At 44.0% G+C, this 17,991-nt stretch overlaps 1 protein-coding gene and 1 non-coding gene across 5 annotated transcripts in view; one reads left to right on the top strand and one right to left on the bottom strand.

Moving 5' to 3' along the window:
* LOC129821904 (leucine-rich repeat and fibronectin type III domain-containing protein 1-like protein) overlaps nucleotides 1-17,991 on the bottom strand; it is a 129,084-nt gene that overhangs the window by 43,448 nt on the left and 67,645 nt on the right. For all 4 annotated transcript variants that reach the window (XM_055879637.1, XM_055879635.1, XM_055879636.1 and 1 more), the window contains one exon: nucleotides 8,514-9,918. In XM_055879637.1, the coding sequence (XP_055735612.1) occupies nucleotides 8,514-9,895 (1,382 nt within the window). In that variant the 5' untranslated portion in view covers nucleotides 9,896-9,918. The remainder of the gene's footprint in view (nucleotides 1-8,513; nucleotides 9,919-17,991) is intronic.
* trnat-ugu (transfer RNA threonine (anticodon UGU)) lies at nucleotides 4,685-4,761 on the top strand. The gene has a single exon. It is a non-coding gene; the product is annotated as a tRNA-Thr (tRNA).

A 17,991-nucleotide genomic window follows, 5' to 3' on the forward strand; every position in this document is an offset into this window, starting at 1 on the left:
GCCCCTTAGTCCGGAGCTGCCCCTTAATGCAATGGGGTTAATGTGGAGGGGGGTCATTTGGAGGAAGCCTAGGAGGTGGTTAGGGACTGTGGTGACGTGGGGACCACAACCTGAGCCGGAGCCGCCACCGTGGATGGAAGCCCACCCAGACCCTCCCCTAGACTGTGTAATGGTGCGCCCGGAGTTCGCACCTTAAGGGGGGGGTTATGTCACGCCCTGGCCTTAGTATTCTTTGTTTTCTTTATTATTTTAGTTAGGTCAGGGTGTGACATGGGGAATGTTTATGTTTTGTTGGTTTTGGGTGTTTCTATGGTAAAGGGGTTATGGGGTGTAGTATATGGGTTTGTGTTGAGTTCAGATGTCTAGCGTTGTCTATGTATGTTTAGTTATCTAGGAGAGTCTATGGTTACCTGAATGAGTTCCCAATTAGAGACAGCTGATTTCGGTTGTCTCTGATTGGGAGCCTTATTTAGGGTAGCCATAGGCTCTCATTGGTGGTGAGTAATTATCTATGTCAGAACGTTTGTAGCCTGTGTGTGTGTGCACGACGTTTATTAGCTTCACGATCGTTTGTTGTTTTTGTTAGTTTGTATTAAGTGTTTCGTGTTTATTTTTCGTCGTCTTTAAAATAAAAGAAGATGGCTTATTTTCCAAATGCTGCGTTTTGGTCCGTCAATCCGCCACACGATCGTGACAAGGCCACTCCAGGACCTTGAAATGCTTCTTACGAAGCCACTCCTTCGTTGCCCGGGCGGTGTGTTTGGTATCATTGTCATGCTGAAAGATCCAGCCACGTTTCATCTTCAATGCCCTTGCTGATGGAAGGAGGTTTTCACTCAATCTCACGATACATGGCCCCATTCATTCTTTCCTTTACACGGATCAGTCGTCCTGGTCCCTTTGCAGAAAAACAGCCCCAAAGCATGATGTTTCCACCCCCATGCTTCACAGTAGGTATGGTGTTCTTTGGATGCAACTCAGCATTCTTTGTCCTCCAAACACGACGAGTTGAGTTTTTACCAAAAAGTTATATTTTGGTTTCATCTGACCATATGACATTCTCCCAATCTTCTTCTGGATCATCCAAATGCTCTCTAGCAAACTTCAGACGGACCTGGACATGTACTGGCTTAAGCAGGGGACACGTCTGGCACTGCAGGGTCCCTGGCGGTGTAGTGTGTTACTGATGGTAGGCTTTGTTACTTTGGTTCCAGCTCTCTGCAGGTCATTCACTAGGTCCCCCCGTGTGGTTCTGGGAGTTTTGCTCACCGTTCTTGTGATCATTTTGACCCCACGGGGTGAGATCTTGCGTGGAGCCCCAGATCGAGGGAGATTATCAGTGGTCTTGTATGTCTTCCATTTCCTAATAATTGCTCCCACAGTTGATTTATTCAAACCAAGCTGCTTACCTATTGCAGATTCAGTCTTCCCAGCCTGGTGCAGGTCTACAATTTTGTTTCTGGTGTCCTTTGACAGCTCTTTGGTCTTGGCCATAGTGGAGTTTGGAGTGTGACTGTTTGATGTTGTGGACAGGTGTCTTTTATACTGATAACAAGTTCAAACAGGTGCCATTAATACAGGTAACGAGTGGAGGACAGAGGAGCCTCTTAAAGAAGAAGTTACAGTTCTGTGAGAGCCAGAATTCTTGCTTGTTTGTAGGTGCCCAAATACTTATTTTCCACCATAATTTGCAAATAAATTCATTACAAATCCTACAATGTGATTTTCTGGATTTTTTTCCTAATTTTGTCTGTCATAGTTGAAGTGTACCTATGATGAAAATTACAGGTCTCTCTCATCTTTTTAAGTGGGAGAACTTGCACAATTGGTGGCTGACTAAATACTTTTTTGCCCCACTGTATATAGAACTTTTCTCACAGCCCTGGTTTATAAAGCTATTTTGAGGCCTTGCTCACAATTAATTTTGTGGCAGCACAATGACCAAACGATATACTGTATGAGGCTCACAATCATATCTTTGATCATGACACCGGTGAGGAGGAGAGAGGCCAGGAAACTGACAGTTTCATCTGAGTATTTGTTATAGTCAAAATATTCCATACATTATGCTTTTCTTACTCAAAAACGTTTTGTATGACCTCAGGTCAATGAGGCCTACAGGCCATAAATAGCAAATAGAAGTTCAAAACTTGTAATGTTGTCACGCCCTGGCCTTAGTATTCTTTGTTTCATTATTATTTTAGGTAGGTCAGGGTGTGACATGGGGAAGGTATGTGTTTTTTTGTATTGTCTAGGGTGGTTGTATGGTTTAGGGGGTTAAGTAGAGTAGATGGGTTAGTGTTCAGTGTAGGTGTCTAGGAAAGTCTATGGTTGCCTGAATTGGTTCTCAATCAGAGACAGCTGGTTATTGTTGTCTCTGATTGGGAGCCATATTTAAGGCAGCCATAGGCTTTAGCTGTTTGTGGGTAATTGCCTATGTTGAACGTTTGTTGCTTGTCTGTGCACTTACGTTATTTAGCTTCACGGTCGTTTGTTGTTTTGTTAGTTTGTGTATAGTGTTCGTTTCGTGTTTCGTCATCTTTAATAAAAGAAGATGTATTTCTCACACGCTGCGCCTTAGTCCTCTCTCTCTTTCCCATAGACGGTCGTGACAAATGTTCACAAGAACTTAAGTCGATAAAAAGATCTAACACAACATTAGGTGATAATATATATACTCTATGGATTTATAAATCAGCTATAATGGGGAGGTCAATTTAGAACGGGAACACAGCATTAATTAACATGAAGCATACACCACGGGAGGGTTTTAAAATATCATCTAATCAACAATGGCATTATTTTTAATTTCCTCTGCAACTCGTCCAACTATTGACAAACTGCCACCAATTTGATGCCAAAACATTGGCAACAAATACATATTGACATAGTAAAATAAATAAAAGGTTGTAAAAAAGAATAAAGGATATTTCATGCTGAGACCCTCATATCAAACCCCAAAGGCATTCACAAAGTTCATGGTTTATATTTAGGATAATATTTTAAAGCGTTTATTAAAAAAAAATATTTCATGATTTTACATATTTTACATGCGATAAGAATGCACAGATGTCCAGAGATAAATACAGACACCTGTAATATTCTTACGTACCCAAAAAGGCCCGCTAGATGCCTTGTGATATATTACATAAAATCTTTGAAAGATACAAAAATGCTGGTAGTTTACTGGTAAACCTCAAATGTTTCCATAAATATATCCTCCCTTTGCAACCCTAAGAATGACAACATTCCTTCTATAAACTTAAGTTCAGGATACAATTGGATCATACCAGAGCTGAAACAGGAATACCAGTGTGTGATTTTAGGGTTATGGGTCATCCGACCACATAGTACAAACCCTGCAGCCTTCCAGCAAGGAGAAGTCCTCTCATCCCATCAATCATTCACGATGGGGGAGTCACTAGCTTGGAGGGGAAGACTATCTATCTAGGCTATTCTCTTCTCCATGCTATATCCCGGTTCACACATTAACCATCTGCCAATCACCTCTGATGGATTGCAGCTTCCAGTACTACTACATGGAGCCTAATGACATACTGTACTTCCTCGTCTTCATGCTTCGTCTTGGCTCAGTTCATATCACATGAGATAGAGGATATTTTCAATTTGAAGCCAGACCTTTATCACCCACATCAGAATTCAAAGGAATCGGTCCATATTTCCAGCTCATTTCATGTTGATTTTAAACACTTGATCCGCGGCAGTCTAGTCGTCCAACTTGTGATCATATATTTTCAGAGAGAGGTGTCTATTATTTATTTTCCAGCATAATGATAGTCAAGTAAGTAAGTTGATTTGATATATATGCAGCCGGAGTAGCATGCATGTATACATTTAGGGAGCTAAGATTTTTGGGGGGGGCGGTGATGAGACAACCAGATGGGTTCATGTCTGGTGCTTCTGGTAGGGGATAAAGCCAATCGGCCCCTTGCTGCCCTTTCCAACAGAGACATACGTGAGGAGAATCCACTAAGATGGATAAACCTGGAAAAAGGGGAACATCACCGGATTCTAAGAGGCCAGTCATAGAAAATGGGAGCAACGAAGAAGGAACACTTAAAAGAAAAAAGGCTAAGCTTAGAGATTTAGAGTCCGACGTTGCATGGTAGTTAGTAGAGCAGTGTGTGTGTGTGTGAGTGAGTGAGTGAGTGAGAGAGTGAGAGAGAGTCTGCACACTTGTACGCCTGTGTCCCTGAGTTTAAGTGTAGTGCACATGTGCAGCTGAGCATATTATGTGTGATATCACAAACACCAGTTGAAAGCTTCAGCACTCTGTATGCATACGAATGAGATATCGCACGTGATGGCAGCCTATCAGAATCCCCACCTTCTTTTTCCTGTACATAACTTAAATGCCGTCCCGGCATATAACCTTGAAGAAAGCGTTGAAGTGGGCAGGTAGACGAGGAAGAACAGGTTGGGATAACCATCTGTCCCACACCAACCTTCTCAACTCAACGCCTGCTTTCATTTGCATTGGCCTTAAAACCAAACAATTTTAGAGGTTAATAATAGAGATTTCATTTACTTTTAAAGGGATGTTTGTGTTTTGACTCAGTCTTCGACGGTCGATTTATACAAGTTACAGTTGTGGGCATCTGATAACAAAACATTATTACGTTGTCCTTCTTTGTTGAAATAGGCAACAACGTTGTCTTTCTGTGGTCCCGTGTGGCTCAGTTGGTAGAGCATGGCGCTTGTAACGCCAGGGTTGTGGGTTCAATTCCCACGGGGGGACCAGGATGAATATGTATGAACTTTCCAAGTTGTAAGTCGCTCTGGATAAGAGCGTCTGCTAAATGACTTAAATGTAAATGTAATCCCTATTCGACACCTCCATGCGAGATCTGATCTTACATACTATGTGGACTGGATGAGTCATCCTTTAGGCTTTAAAGCCCTGGCCAGTTTGGTGGTTCGTTCCAACACAGAGGACCGCAATGTAAAGAGTGGTCAACAAAAGAACAGGGTAGACCGGCTCGTTCCCTCAGCCAAAACCGACATATTTAGCCTTTTGTCTATCTAGCCATCTCTGTACAGGCGATATGCTGCACCGTCATGCACAGTGAGACAACTACGTTGATGGTATACCCATTGCTCAGGAGAAGGGGTGTACAGCAATGTAATGCTCTCCTGTTTGATTCGATTTTGATTTCTCACAAGGCAATGCTGTGAACATGTCATTGTGCCCTCTTTGCCGGGGGCCTTCAAGTACAACACCAAAATGAAATGACCTGTCCACGTTTGAAAATAAGATGAGCTTGTTGACAGCCGAGTCTTGTCAAAACCATCATTTGGGGAATTGACTTGCGCAATGCTCCGTTTTGCTCCACGCATCAAACTTTGCCAAGCCTTTGTTTAGAAGAAACCCTAATGTTTAGTGTTTTCATTTTGTTCTGACTATATATAGTCCTTATAAGGACTGTCTGAGAGATATCGCAAATACACTTCAAGTGGGCAAATTGTTGCATACCAATGATCCCGCTGGGCAAAGATGTCAATTCAACATCTATTCCATGTTGGTTCCATGTCATTTCATTGAAACGATGATTGAACGAGTGTGTGCCCAATGGGATGGTTTTGTCTCTCCTAAGAAACCTATGCCAGCTCAGAGAGCCAACAAAAGCTCCAAATAAATTAGGTGATGAATGTTGCATGTATACTAATAATCACTCAAGTATGAACAGACCCAAGTCTGTCAAGCGAGTAGATCGGCGAGCTCATTGGCCATCACGAAGTATTAAAATAACCAATGGTATAAGTGAGCAAACAGTAAATGCCTTCCTTCCTCCCTCTCACATGAGTCCACTTGCTCACAAGTGGATTAGCAGTCTATTCAACTGTGAACACTGTAGCTGTAGAAGACGTAGTAGAAGCACTTACACATTCTGAGCCTGCTCCTCGATTTAAAATGACTGAACAAACTTCCATCCCTTAGTAATATAGTTCGGGTGATAATCATGATATCACAGCGACAAAATCTCGGTTCCCTCATTCTTTCTCTCTTCACTTCTTCCCGTCTCCCCCTACAGTGCTCTTCCGCCCATACCTAACAGAACCTCATGCAGAGGTGATTTAAAAAGCAGAGCATGAAAGGAGTGTGCGTGTGTACGACGGTGCTATTCTATTGTGGTGGGGCCTCTATTCACCGGGGCCCCACCCCAGAGAGGGACTGAGAGGAGCTCGGTGGTGTCAGTGCGGCAAATAGTCCTGTAAATCAGAGGCGTTAAGGGGAGTTGAGGAAGTGTGACTACTGCATAAGTCCAGCTGGGTCCCATTGTTTCCTGGTGACACCCCGCATGGATGCACTATCAATGCCATCGATGGGTACCGCCCAAGTGACTGTGCCAGCAAATATACAGTGGAACTCAATGGTCCTCACAGCCGGGCCACGGGTGCTTCTGATATAAACTATTAATCACTTCCTACATCAGAGGAATGGTAGGGGCCATGTCCCAATACTGTCAGATGGCTTCCTTTTAATAGTCCATTTTTTTTCTGACTGTTGATGTGAAAAAGAGGGCATTGATTTACACTGTATCAAATGCATTTGTCAAGTCATTTCAGATCCACGGACATGAAGGGAAGGACTATCAAGCCCTATTGGGCCAAAATTACATGTTTTTTCGTTTTTATTTTTTACAGAAATAGCTAAAATGATCAAGGACACATTTTGAGTAGGAGCTGGAACAGAGCAAAGTGAACATAGCAGCTAATTTGCAAAGGGACAAATCAGCAGAAGGGTACCGGCAGACATTTCCATAGCCCTAATGCGTAGCGAGCTGGCAGGCTGGACCATTCGTTTGGTCGACCCAGTTCCTGTGGGCATTATACTGAGTCGCTCGTAATCATTTTTGGGCTGCGGCGTGTTGTGTACTGGGAGCTGGCAGTGGCTGTTACGCCATTGCTCTGCACAGCTTTTGAAAAATGTCTATAAATTACAGCTTCGGGGTGTTGTTGCTAGCTTGAGCTCCTCGCCTCCGAAACATGTCCCTTATGCACATTCTTCTCTTCTTCCAAATCAATATGGAAGACAGAGGCTGAATTTAAGCAAGCGTTGCTGCCCTAGAGTCGAACAAAACCTCTGATTCATCTAAAACAAAGAAATATGTTTTTTTTTATGATGAGTTGTTTAAGAAATGTACTGTACTGTACTTGCTTTGTTTGTGTGGGTGTGTGTTTGTATTAGTGTATTGAATGCCTTTGAGTGTACTATGTGCTCATACCCTTCAGTGGGTGTGTAGACAAGTGCAAGATACATACTGTAATATGCTAGGTTTACATAACTGTGTGTGTGTGTGTGTGTGTGTGTGTGTGTGTGTGTGTGTGTGTGTGCGCGCATATGTGTGTATGTCCGCGCGAGCGTGCAATGTGTGTGTGTGCTCACAGGCTTGCCCACACCAAATAAACAAATCAGTCAATGAGGAACAATAATCAGAGAGCCAGGTTTAAGTCCTTAGTACTAGATAAATTCACCTACATTAACATCTCTCCTGTCCACTCAGTTAATTAGCTGCCGTGTTCATTCGTTTAGGCTCCCCACACTATCTGCTGAGACAGAGTGCATCAGAGCACAGAAGCATCAGTCTATTAACTGTGTACCTGCTCTAAAACTATCCACAATCCAAACTGTGCCTCTCTGTGCACAACGCTCCTCTACGTGTTCAGCATTCAAAATCATCCCTCCAACTCCCCGTGGTAACAGACACCGCTTGGGGAATACGTTTCCCTTGAAACAAATATTGAAAAGTTCTCCCTTTCTCTCACTGTGGCTGTGCATTTTCTACAGTGGGACAGACCTGCCTATCTTCGGTCACTGAGAGTTGCCACCAGAATCTCGGCGTGGACGCCCTAAATGAGATCCTAAATCAATTTTCTCCCTTGGTGACTGCTGTCATTGATCAGAGAAGAAAAATAAAAAGTTGCCTGCATACAGCCCTGGGCCAGGCCCCGTAAGAAGACGTGAGGAGACTTGAATGAAAACCAATACTTTTTGAGGACCAAAATAATTAATGAGTGTGAACAGAACGATCCATCAGCATCCATCAGAGCGATACAAACTCTACAAATTGATATAAATTGATGTTGGACCTGGCGTCTGCAATGACGGAAGCATCAAAACAAAATAGTATTACCTTGGAATAAGAACAAGAGAAGAGAGGAAACATTTTCTCAAAGCAAATGAAAAAGTGTCCTTGTTTATCTCTTGCAAATAATGATGAGTAATTACCACCTAATTATCATCTCATTATAATGACATACATTTGTACAAGATGAAATGTTTCTGGTGTTCTTATGATTGCTACTGATAGACATTTTGTAATTGTACATCTGTGAGTCAAAATGGTATTTAATCAGAAAACCTTGAGTAGGTCATTAATACAAAAAAAAAAAACAGTTCAAAGTTATTAACTCATTCTAACCAAGAGACTGAAGCTATTTCCCCTCTTCATTTCCCCATCACCACTGTTCAGATCCCTATCCCTCCTCACCTGTAGATGAGCGTGTCATCCAGGGAACTGTTGTACTGGACCTGGTACATCCTGATCCCAGGAACGTGGTTCTGATATGGCCATTTGATCAGCACTGAGCTAGCTGTCAGCTCCGTCATCAGCACCCTTCCCTCCTGGTTCCTCCGTGTGTCGTTGCCCGTGGTTGAGGTGGACTTGGCCGAGGTGAGGATGTCTGACGGACCAGGGTCGGGCTCCCGTAGCCGGTTGGTGCTGTTGGCCAGGTGGGGGAGGAGGTTGACCACCAGCTCCACCTGGCCCGTGGACTCCCCCGCTGCGTTGGAGGCAATGCAGGTGAAGGTTCCAGAGTCCTTCAGGGAGGTGATGTTGATGTCCAGGCTCCCGTTGCTGAAGGTGACAGTCCGGGACGTGTTGGAGATCAGACGGCCCTCGGGGGAAATCCAGTGAATCTCTGGGTCCGGGTCTCCATTGGCCTTGCACTTCAGACTGGTAGGCTGGCCCTCCATGGTGAAGGTCTTGGCAGACTTCCTGGTCATGACCGGAGGCTCACAGATGAACTCCTCCTCGGGGATGGTCCAGAAGTACTTGGCTGTGAGGTCTGGAGGAGAGGCGCAGGTCTCCAGATCGTCTTCTCTGGTCAGCCTCCTCAGCCACAGCAGCTCACAGTTACAGTGGAGCGGGTTTCCACCAAAACTCATCACCAATGACGACTGAGGAGATCCTTTGGCTTTCGCGTAGACAGGAATGCGCAGAAAAAGTGGATCCGGTGGGATCTTCTTAAGCTTATTGGACGTCATGTCCAGACGCGCCAGCTTATGCAGGTTGGTGAAGATCCCTTGGGGCACGTGCTCTATAAGGTTATGGTCCATGTTAAGGGTGTTGACATTGGTTAGACGACCTATCGTCTCCCAGGGGATGTCCACCAGGTTGTTGTAGGACAGGTCCAGGTCTTCCAGGGTTCCTGTGAAGTCATCAAAGGCATGGGGAGAGATATTGTGCAGCTGGTTGTTGGCCAAGATCAGGTGCCTAAGGTTGGTGAGCCCCCGAAAGTGGTCATCCCTGATCACACTCAGCCGGTTGCTGTCCAGGTGCAGCGCCCGCAGCCGCTTTAGGTCCTCGAAGGTGTAAGGCATGATCTGGCTTATGGTGTTGCGGGACAACGTCAGATGGATCAAACTAGTCATGTTGGCAAAGTCCCGCCTCCTTATGGCTGTGATATAGTTCTCAGTGAGCCGCAGCTCCACGGTGCGCCGGTCGATGACGGTGGGCACAAAGAGTAGGCCCGTCTTAGCGCAGAGGATGGCCAGCGAGGGGGACAGGTTCTGGCACATGCAGCGCTTGGGGCACAGCTGCCCCCTGGTGGAGACGGCCAGCATCAACAAGGAGAAGATCAGCCGGTCCATCCTCCCTCCGGCTTTCTGGGAAACTGCAAGGCAAAGGAGAGAGGCACTGGTCAGAACATGTCAGGACGTGAGACGCTAGGTGGAGAATTCACTAGGTGAATCAAGATGTATATCTATGTGTTTAGCTATCACAGTGATTAAATATCTCTATCAGCCATGATCAGGATGCAAAAAAAGCAGTGTTCGAAGTACATTCAGATAATTAAAGCCAGTAAATGTATGTGAATGCATTTCAATGAATGTGCAATTCCTTGAATTAAATGTTTAGCACAGACTGAGGCATAAGGTTGAGGTGATGTTTCAAGAGAGCCAATTTTCTTAACAGCTTGTATCTTATTTTCCTCTGCATAGGAACTTCTTTAAGATGTTAGGGAATTATACACATGTCGTGCTAATACGCCCAATGAAGAGATAAGGACAAATAGTAGGTTTGTGTAATTATAGCTTAGCAAATCATTTAACTCAACATGCAATCCCCGGACAAAGTTAGTTGGCTGCACAGTTTAATAAGGGGTTTATCACAGTGGGTCTACCTTCTGTGGATTCTCTAAAAGCCAGTCTTTTAAATAGCTGCATACATCTCCAATATGAGTGAAAACAGAAATGTATCCCCATAGAAGACGCCAACTGGCAATACATATACAATTGTAGCAAAAGCACGCAGTCATCCACCCACACACTTACGAACACATTTTTTTTAATATCCTCTCTCAAAAAAACACACACATGCAAACACAGAAACACACAGTGTCTCATATCTACCCTGCTTCCAGGTATGGCAGATACTGTTTTTTCTTTAAAATAAAGATTGGTAGTCCTATTACAAATACAAAAATATCTGCGGTAGCGGGACAGATTTGAAGTGCTATGAACAGACTATGGCCGAGATATATATATATATATCTCCTCTCTCTCTCTCGCATATGAAGCATATCCATGAAACGGTACTTTAATATTTTTATCGTGGTAATTCCTTGTTCATGCCGAAGTACCTTAAACACACACGCTCTATCTGTATTGATAGCATTTCTGCGGTTACAGTTTTCAGCTTTACAACTTAATACACCAGGATCTGCATGGGATTTGTCATAGGCCATTAAATAGGCCTTTTGTTTCCTTTGCCTGTGCTGTGAATTTAATAAAACCAGGGAATGGAATTGGAATGGAGATGTATGAGGTTATTGTATGGCTTCTCTCGTGCGACGAAGTGGCCATCAGCCATGCAGCGTCAACAGAAACAGAGCAGCTGCCCATATGCATCTCATTTCACCAACCCATTTCACAGCTGTAGCTTGGATTATGGGGCTAACGCTATGATGAATACCAAACGAAAATAAAGCCACGGAAGCCACGTTGGAAGCCTTTTCTGTTGTTGTTTTGTTCTTATAAGCATTTGATCTTTTGAATAGAGGGGCAGTATGCACTGGTGCGGTTACTCTCAAGGTCAAATCACTGTGTGAGACATATAGGCCACCATACGTACATACCGTAATGGATGAAAAAGGCCAGCATGATGGATGCTCTGAAAAACACTTACCTGCTGGCTCTCATAATTAAAAAGGAATTAACTGTACTGCCAGACAACAGAAAAAAACTGTCCTTTTCAAGACATGCCAACAGTTATTAGCAACTGTAAATTGCCGTTTCGCTGGGAAGGAACAAAGAAATACAGTACATAAAATAAAGACTAACAAGGAACATGCTGCTCCGTTGTTGAATGAATGGCGGCCAGGCCACTTTCAACTTCATAAGAGGAAATGCAGGTAAATTACAAAATAACATGGATGCTGTTAAATTTCTCTCTCTCTCCCCATCTCACTCAGGCTAAGTTGTTGTAAGACAACACCATCTGCCATCATCTAAAGGTAAACAATCTGCCCATAGAATGAGGGCCTGATCTCCAGCTCCTCTCATATCATGTTTACTAAAACCACAGCCCTGTCAGCTGTAGCGGGAAACCTCGTTACAGTATATGGGCTAGAACTCTCCAAGGTAGAGGGCTTGAAATGCCAAGCAGCTAGCCGTCAGCTCTCTGGGGAATCTTGGTGTGGAGACTGGAAACAGTCGACATCCCAGAGCTTATTTACAGGATGAGTGTCCACTCTGCTCTGCTCAGACAGAATTCTCTGACTCCTATGCCTCCCCACAATGGTGACGGATTAGGCTGTCGGCTGTGGAGTGGAACGGCCTGCAATGCCCCGGGGGCCCAGGGAGGGCCCAGTCAATGAGACCTGCTGCCCCGCCGTCTAAGGGATTGGGCTGAGGGAGAAGGGAATAGGAGCAAGACCCAGGGCAGTTCACTACGCATGGGGTAAAGACCGTCTGGGGAACACTTGATGGCTGCTGTTTCCTCCACTCTAAGATAAACAGAACATGGGATCGCTTGTCCTTCAGTTATTCAGGGAATCGGGCTTCTGCTTACTGTCAGTATGTTTTCACTTTAATGCTGAAGAGTTGTACAAGAGCACTAATGTATTCTGGTCTTGATAGTACAAGACAGGCTACAGGCGTGTGTAAATACCAAGTAGTTAAAACATGAGCATCATTCGTTTTTAAATCACATAAATTACCAAGTTCCTACAGTATAATGTGAAACATCAGGCAAGATGAAAGGAGCCTGGTAGAGCGTAGTGCAGTAGTACACCGATAACCTTACAAAGAGGACTGATACAGGAATAACTCAGCGTGATTCTTTCTCCTTCTCAGAAGGGCCTATCACATACACTGACCGAGAAGATCTGGCACATGCAGATGTTTGTCGTCTCAACTTGCCAATAACTTAATTGCGGTGACAATCGTATCGCTGCGTGATATTAATCATGTCGCATGAAACGTTCATTTATCATGGCAACGTGGCACCACATCCTGCGTGTCTGGCTGAGACGTTTTGACTGATGTGCGCTCATGGTATTGTTTTCTGTGGCAAGTAATGAGTTAAATATCACCGCAGTGTTTTTTTCCCTACTTGACGGTATGACGCTGATATTCTCTAAATTGTTTTGGGATAAATAGACGATTCTGGTTTGTGCGTTTGTTCAGAAGGCGGCTCTGGTCTGGAGCTTATCCATTAGGGCCTTGGACCAAAGGCCTGTCTTACACACCCCATTACGCACCACCACTCTCTTCCTCGGATAAAGGGATGGACAGGAACGAGAGAAAACAAAGTGCTTCAGCAAGACGCTGAGCCATGCATCTCTATTATTGGTCAGGGTGACCCTCAAGGCATGCTCCAAGGTGTTTGTCTCATAGCAACCGCAGATGAACAGGCAGACTAGGGGTCTAGGAGAAGGAGATTGGGTTTCAAAAGCCAGTATATTGTACATTTGGAGACTTGTGTTGTTTGTGCTTGGGTCTGCGAGGATTGAGACGGACTGCGGCGGTGCTCAGAAGGAGGGAGACCGCAGAGAATCAAACATTTGACACACTGCCTCAGCTACTGAGTTATATCATGAGACACACAAACACTGAGGGGCAACATACCAATCTATCCTATATAGTACATTTACAATATGCTAGTAGATATCCATAGACTTCCAGTAATTGTGCTAATGCTAGTAGATGAAGGGCCTCACTGCTAAAATCCCAAAGTATCCCTTTAAATCATGAACTTTGCTGTGTGACATCAATTATGCAGTATGAATGGGAAAACAGAGCCGTTTTGTGCTCGTCAAATAAATAATCTGTGCTCGTCAAATAAAAGGAATAGCGCACCGACTGCTCATTAACTGGGTGTTGTTTGATGCTAGATACTGTGAAGACTTTCCTAGAGGGCATTTTGGAGCCATTTTCAGCGTGTTCCAGCGGTTAAGTTAGAGTACAACATTACTTGATTATTGCAAGGCAAACATCCTCTGGGTTTAGTAAACGTACTGTACCATAAACCCAGTAAGCCTTCAAAGAACAAGCTTTGACTGGAGCCTTAGAGATCAAATATTTTGCTGTGAAACTCTAAAATCAGCATTATACCTCAAAGACGACGGACCCCTCGCCACACATCCCACACTGGCCGGGATCACTACCAAGATCTAAGCCAAACAGGCAATTCAGTGCGTCTAATGGGGCTACAGCTTCTAACGCATAGCACTGCGATTGAATGAGTCTCACACCACCTCTAAAGCATCCTACAACCGTAACGCAGACTACAACCGTAACCTAACATAAATGATCATAATTTATGGGTGTGTATATTTCCTGCAGAGTCATCACAGCAAGCCTTAAATGAATGTGAAATCAAAGCATCAAGAAAATATTCTGTTGCCTGTGGACTTTACGTGGTGACACTGGGAAGCCGGGTTCCCTTTGAAATACCCTTTTGGCTGGAAGAGGCAAGGCGGGGGCCCTACTTGGTAGTCAGCAGTACTAACTGAGCTCCATTCATGATCACTGCATGCAGCTGTCCCTCTAGGGCTCCTCTATTTGAAGAGATAAGATAAACTGTTTAAAAGATATATGCTGCTTTATTTCGTTTGAATATTCCGTTAATTTATTCCCTCTTGGGCGAATTACGTTGCGGTTATCAACTCCATCGCAATGTGCCAGCATCGGCATCATACGTAGCTGACAAACTAGAGGAAAATAGTAGAATTGTGAAATATATGTAATATTGTTTTTGTTTTACATTGAATCAGACATGGTTCACATTTGCATATTACAATCATACGAATTTTTGCGTAACTGGCACACTTTTCAGACTGCTGAATAGGTTTATATTTGAAATCCGTGTGCTGTTTCATCTGTTACACTTGTACTGTTATTCCTTTGGATGAAAGATAGTGAGACATATTCAATGGTTTTGAATGGTCAGATCCTTCCTCAAATCTCATAGTTCCTTTAAAGACACAAGTCTTTGAAGTCTTCATCTGCACTGCCACAGCCCTGTATTACTGTATGGTTCTCTCAGATAAAATACTGCAGCTTGCATAAAGTGAGGATCAAAAAAGTAACAGTGAATATGGTGGCATATGGCATATGGTGTATAGCCTATGATGCTATGCTATCCCAAAAATATGGTCATTTAGCAGACACTTCACCAAGTTGTCAAGACTAAGACAAACTGTATGTGATATACAGTATTTAGGCCATGTGGGAATCAAAAACACACAACCCTGCTGTTGCCAGACCCATGCTCTAAACCATCGAGGTATTACAACTACCGTACATGGGAATCAAGCAAACATTTCAAATTGCTCTGCGGCTGAACAACTGGGAATTTTATCCATGGGACGCTGGACTAAAAAGTAGGCATTTCTCTGTCGGTTTGCCGACTTCCTATCCCTCCGTCATGTGAAAAACATCTAGTCCTTCAGCCTCAGAGCATTATAAAATCCACTTGAGTGTGCTTCATCAAACTTTCCTATGCAAATCTAGCAGAAATCAGGGAGTCCAAGGCTCTACCGTATGTAAATCGATGCTATTTGACTAGTATTTCTAAACCTACAAAATGCATAGAGAACGCATGAATTCTCCCCTGTCCTGCAGTAGCAAATATCCTTCCGTTTCTTCCCTGTTTTCTTTGATTATAGTTGTGCTGCAAGGGTGCCCAAGGGAAAACTCTGCAGTCGGTGATGGGACCCAGTACATTATGGATTGAGTCTGATTTCAGAACCACTCTCTTCTGTCACAACTCCTCGGGAAAATGTTTGAATAATCTGTCAGCTTCAGCAGACTTGCTCCATTTCACAGCAACTCCCAGTGAATTGCCCTTGTAGAAGGCACACTCCCTCTCTGGGTATATCTGCCTAGACTCATCCATGTCTCCAAGACCCTCCTCTCACTGCCCCACCGAACCCATCTATACACGTACCTCATCTACAGTACATTCCTTCATATCTCTCTCCTCTCACTGCCCCACTGAACCCATCTATACATGTCCCTCATCTACAGTACATTCCTTCATATCTCTCATCCTCTATCACCTTTGCCTCAACTCCCATATCCATCCATCATAATCTCCAACATAAAATCCCATATGAAAAAGAATCATACAAATCAAATAAGAATTTTATATGGCAGAAGAAGATGATTTGTAAAACATCTAATTAGTAATCTAATAAGAATGTGTATGTGTTGCCTTATATTTTTTATTTCACCTTTATTTAACCAGGTAGGCAAATTGAGAACACGTTCTCATTTACAATTGCGACCTGGCCAAGATAAAGCAAAGCAGTTCGACACATACAACAACACATAGTTACACATGGAGTAGAACAAACATACAGTCAATAATACAGTGAAAAATAAGTCTATATACAATGTGAGCAAGTGAGGTGAGATAAGGGAGGTGAAGGCAAATAAAATATATTAATAAATAGAAATATAAAAAAGGCCATGGTGGCAAAGTAAATACAATATAGCAAGTAAAAAAACACTGGAATGGTTGGTTTGCAGTGGAAGAAGGTGCAAAGTAGAGATGGAAATAATGGGGTGCAAAGGAGCAAAATAAATAAATACAGTAGGTAAAGAGGTAGTTGTTTGGGCTAAATTATAGATGGGCTATGTACAGATGCAGTAATCTATGAGCTGCTCTGACAGCTGGTGCTTAAAGCTAGTGAGGGAGATAAGTGTTTCCAGTTTCAGAGATTTTTGTAGTTCGTTCCAGTCATTAGCAGCAGAGAACTGGAAGGAGAGGCGGCCAAAGGAAGAATTGGTTTTGGGGGTGACCAGAGAGATATACCTGCTGGAGCGTGTGCTACGGGTGGGCGTTGCTATGGTGACCAGCGAGCTGAGATAAGGGGGGACTTTACCTAGCAGGGTCTTGTAGATGACCTGGAGCCAGTGGGTTTGGCGACGAGTGTGAAGCGAGGGCCAGCCAACGAGAGCGTACAGGTCGCAGTGATGGGTAGTAAATGGGGCTTTGGTGACAAAACGGATGGCACTGTGATAGACTGCATCCAATTTATTGAGTAGGGTTTTGGAGGCTATTTTGTAAATGACATCACCGAAGTCGAGGATTGGTAGGATGGTCAGTTTTACAAGGGTATGTTTGGCAGCATGAGTGAAGGATGCTTTGTTGCGGAATAGGAAGCCAATTCTAGATTTAACTTTGGATTGGAGATGCTTGATGTGAGTCTGGAAGGAGAGTTTACAGTCTAACCAGACACCTAGGTATTTGTAGTTGTCCACATATTCTAAGTCAGAGCCGTCCAGAGTACTGATGTTGGACAGGCGGGCAGGTGCAGGCAGCGATCGGTTGAAGAGCATGCATTTAGTTTTACTTGTATTTAAGAGCAATTGGAGGCCACGGAAGGAGAGTTGTATGGCATTGAAGCTCGCCTGGAGGGTTGTTAACACAGTGTCAAAAGAAGGGCCAGAAGTATACAGAATAGTGTCGTCTGCGTAGAGGTGGATCAGAGACTCACCAGCAGCAAGAGCGACATCATTGATGTATACAGAGAAGAGAGTCGGTCCAAGAATTGAACCCTGTGGCACCCCCATAGAGACTGCCAGAGGTCCGGACAACAGACCCTCCGATTTGACACACTGAACTCGATCAGAGAAGTAGTTGGTGAACCAGGCGAGGCAATCATTAGAGAAACCAAGGCTGTCAAGTCTGCCGATGAGGATGTGGTGATTGACAGAGTCAAAAGCCTTGGCCAGGTCAATGAATATGGCTGCACAGTACTGTTTCCTATCGATAGCGGTTAAGATATCGTTTATGACCTTGAGCGTGGCTGAGGTGCACCCATGACCAGCTCTGAAACCAGATTGCATAGCGGAGAAGGTATGGTGGGATTCGAGATGGTCGGTAATCTGTTTGTTGACTTGGCTTTCGAAGACCTTAGAAAGGCAGGGTAGGATAGATATAGGCCTGTAGCTGTTTGGGTCAAGAGTGTCCCCCCCTTTGAAGAGGGGGATAACCGCAGCTGCTTTCCAATCTTTGGGAATCTCAGACGACACGAAAGAGAGGTTGAAAAGGCTGGTAATAGGGGTGGCAACAATTTCAGCAGATAGTTTTAGAAAGAAAGGGTCCAGATTATCTAGCCCGGCTGATTTGTAAGGGTCCAGATTTTGCAGCTCTTTCAGAACATCAGCTGACTGTATTTGGGAGAAAGAGAAATGGGGAAGGCGTGGGCGAGTAGCAGAGGGGAGGCCAGTGC

The sequence above is a fragment of the Salvelinus fontinalis genome, chromosome 24, assembly GCF_029448725.1.
Source record: "Salvelinus fontinalis isolate EN_2023a chromosome 24, ASM2944872v1, whole genome shotgun sequence".
Taxonomy (NCBI): domain Eukaryota; kingdom Metazoa; phylum Chordata; class Actinopteri; order Salmoniformes; family Salmonidae; genus Salvelinus; species Salvelinus fontinalis.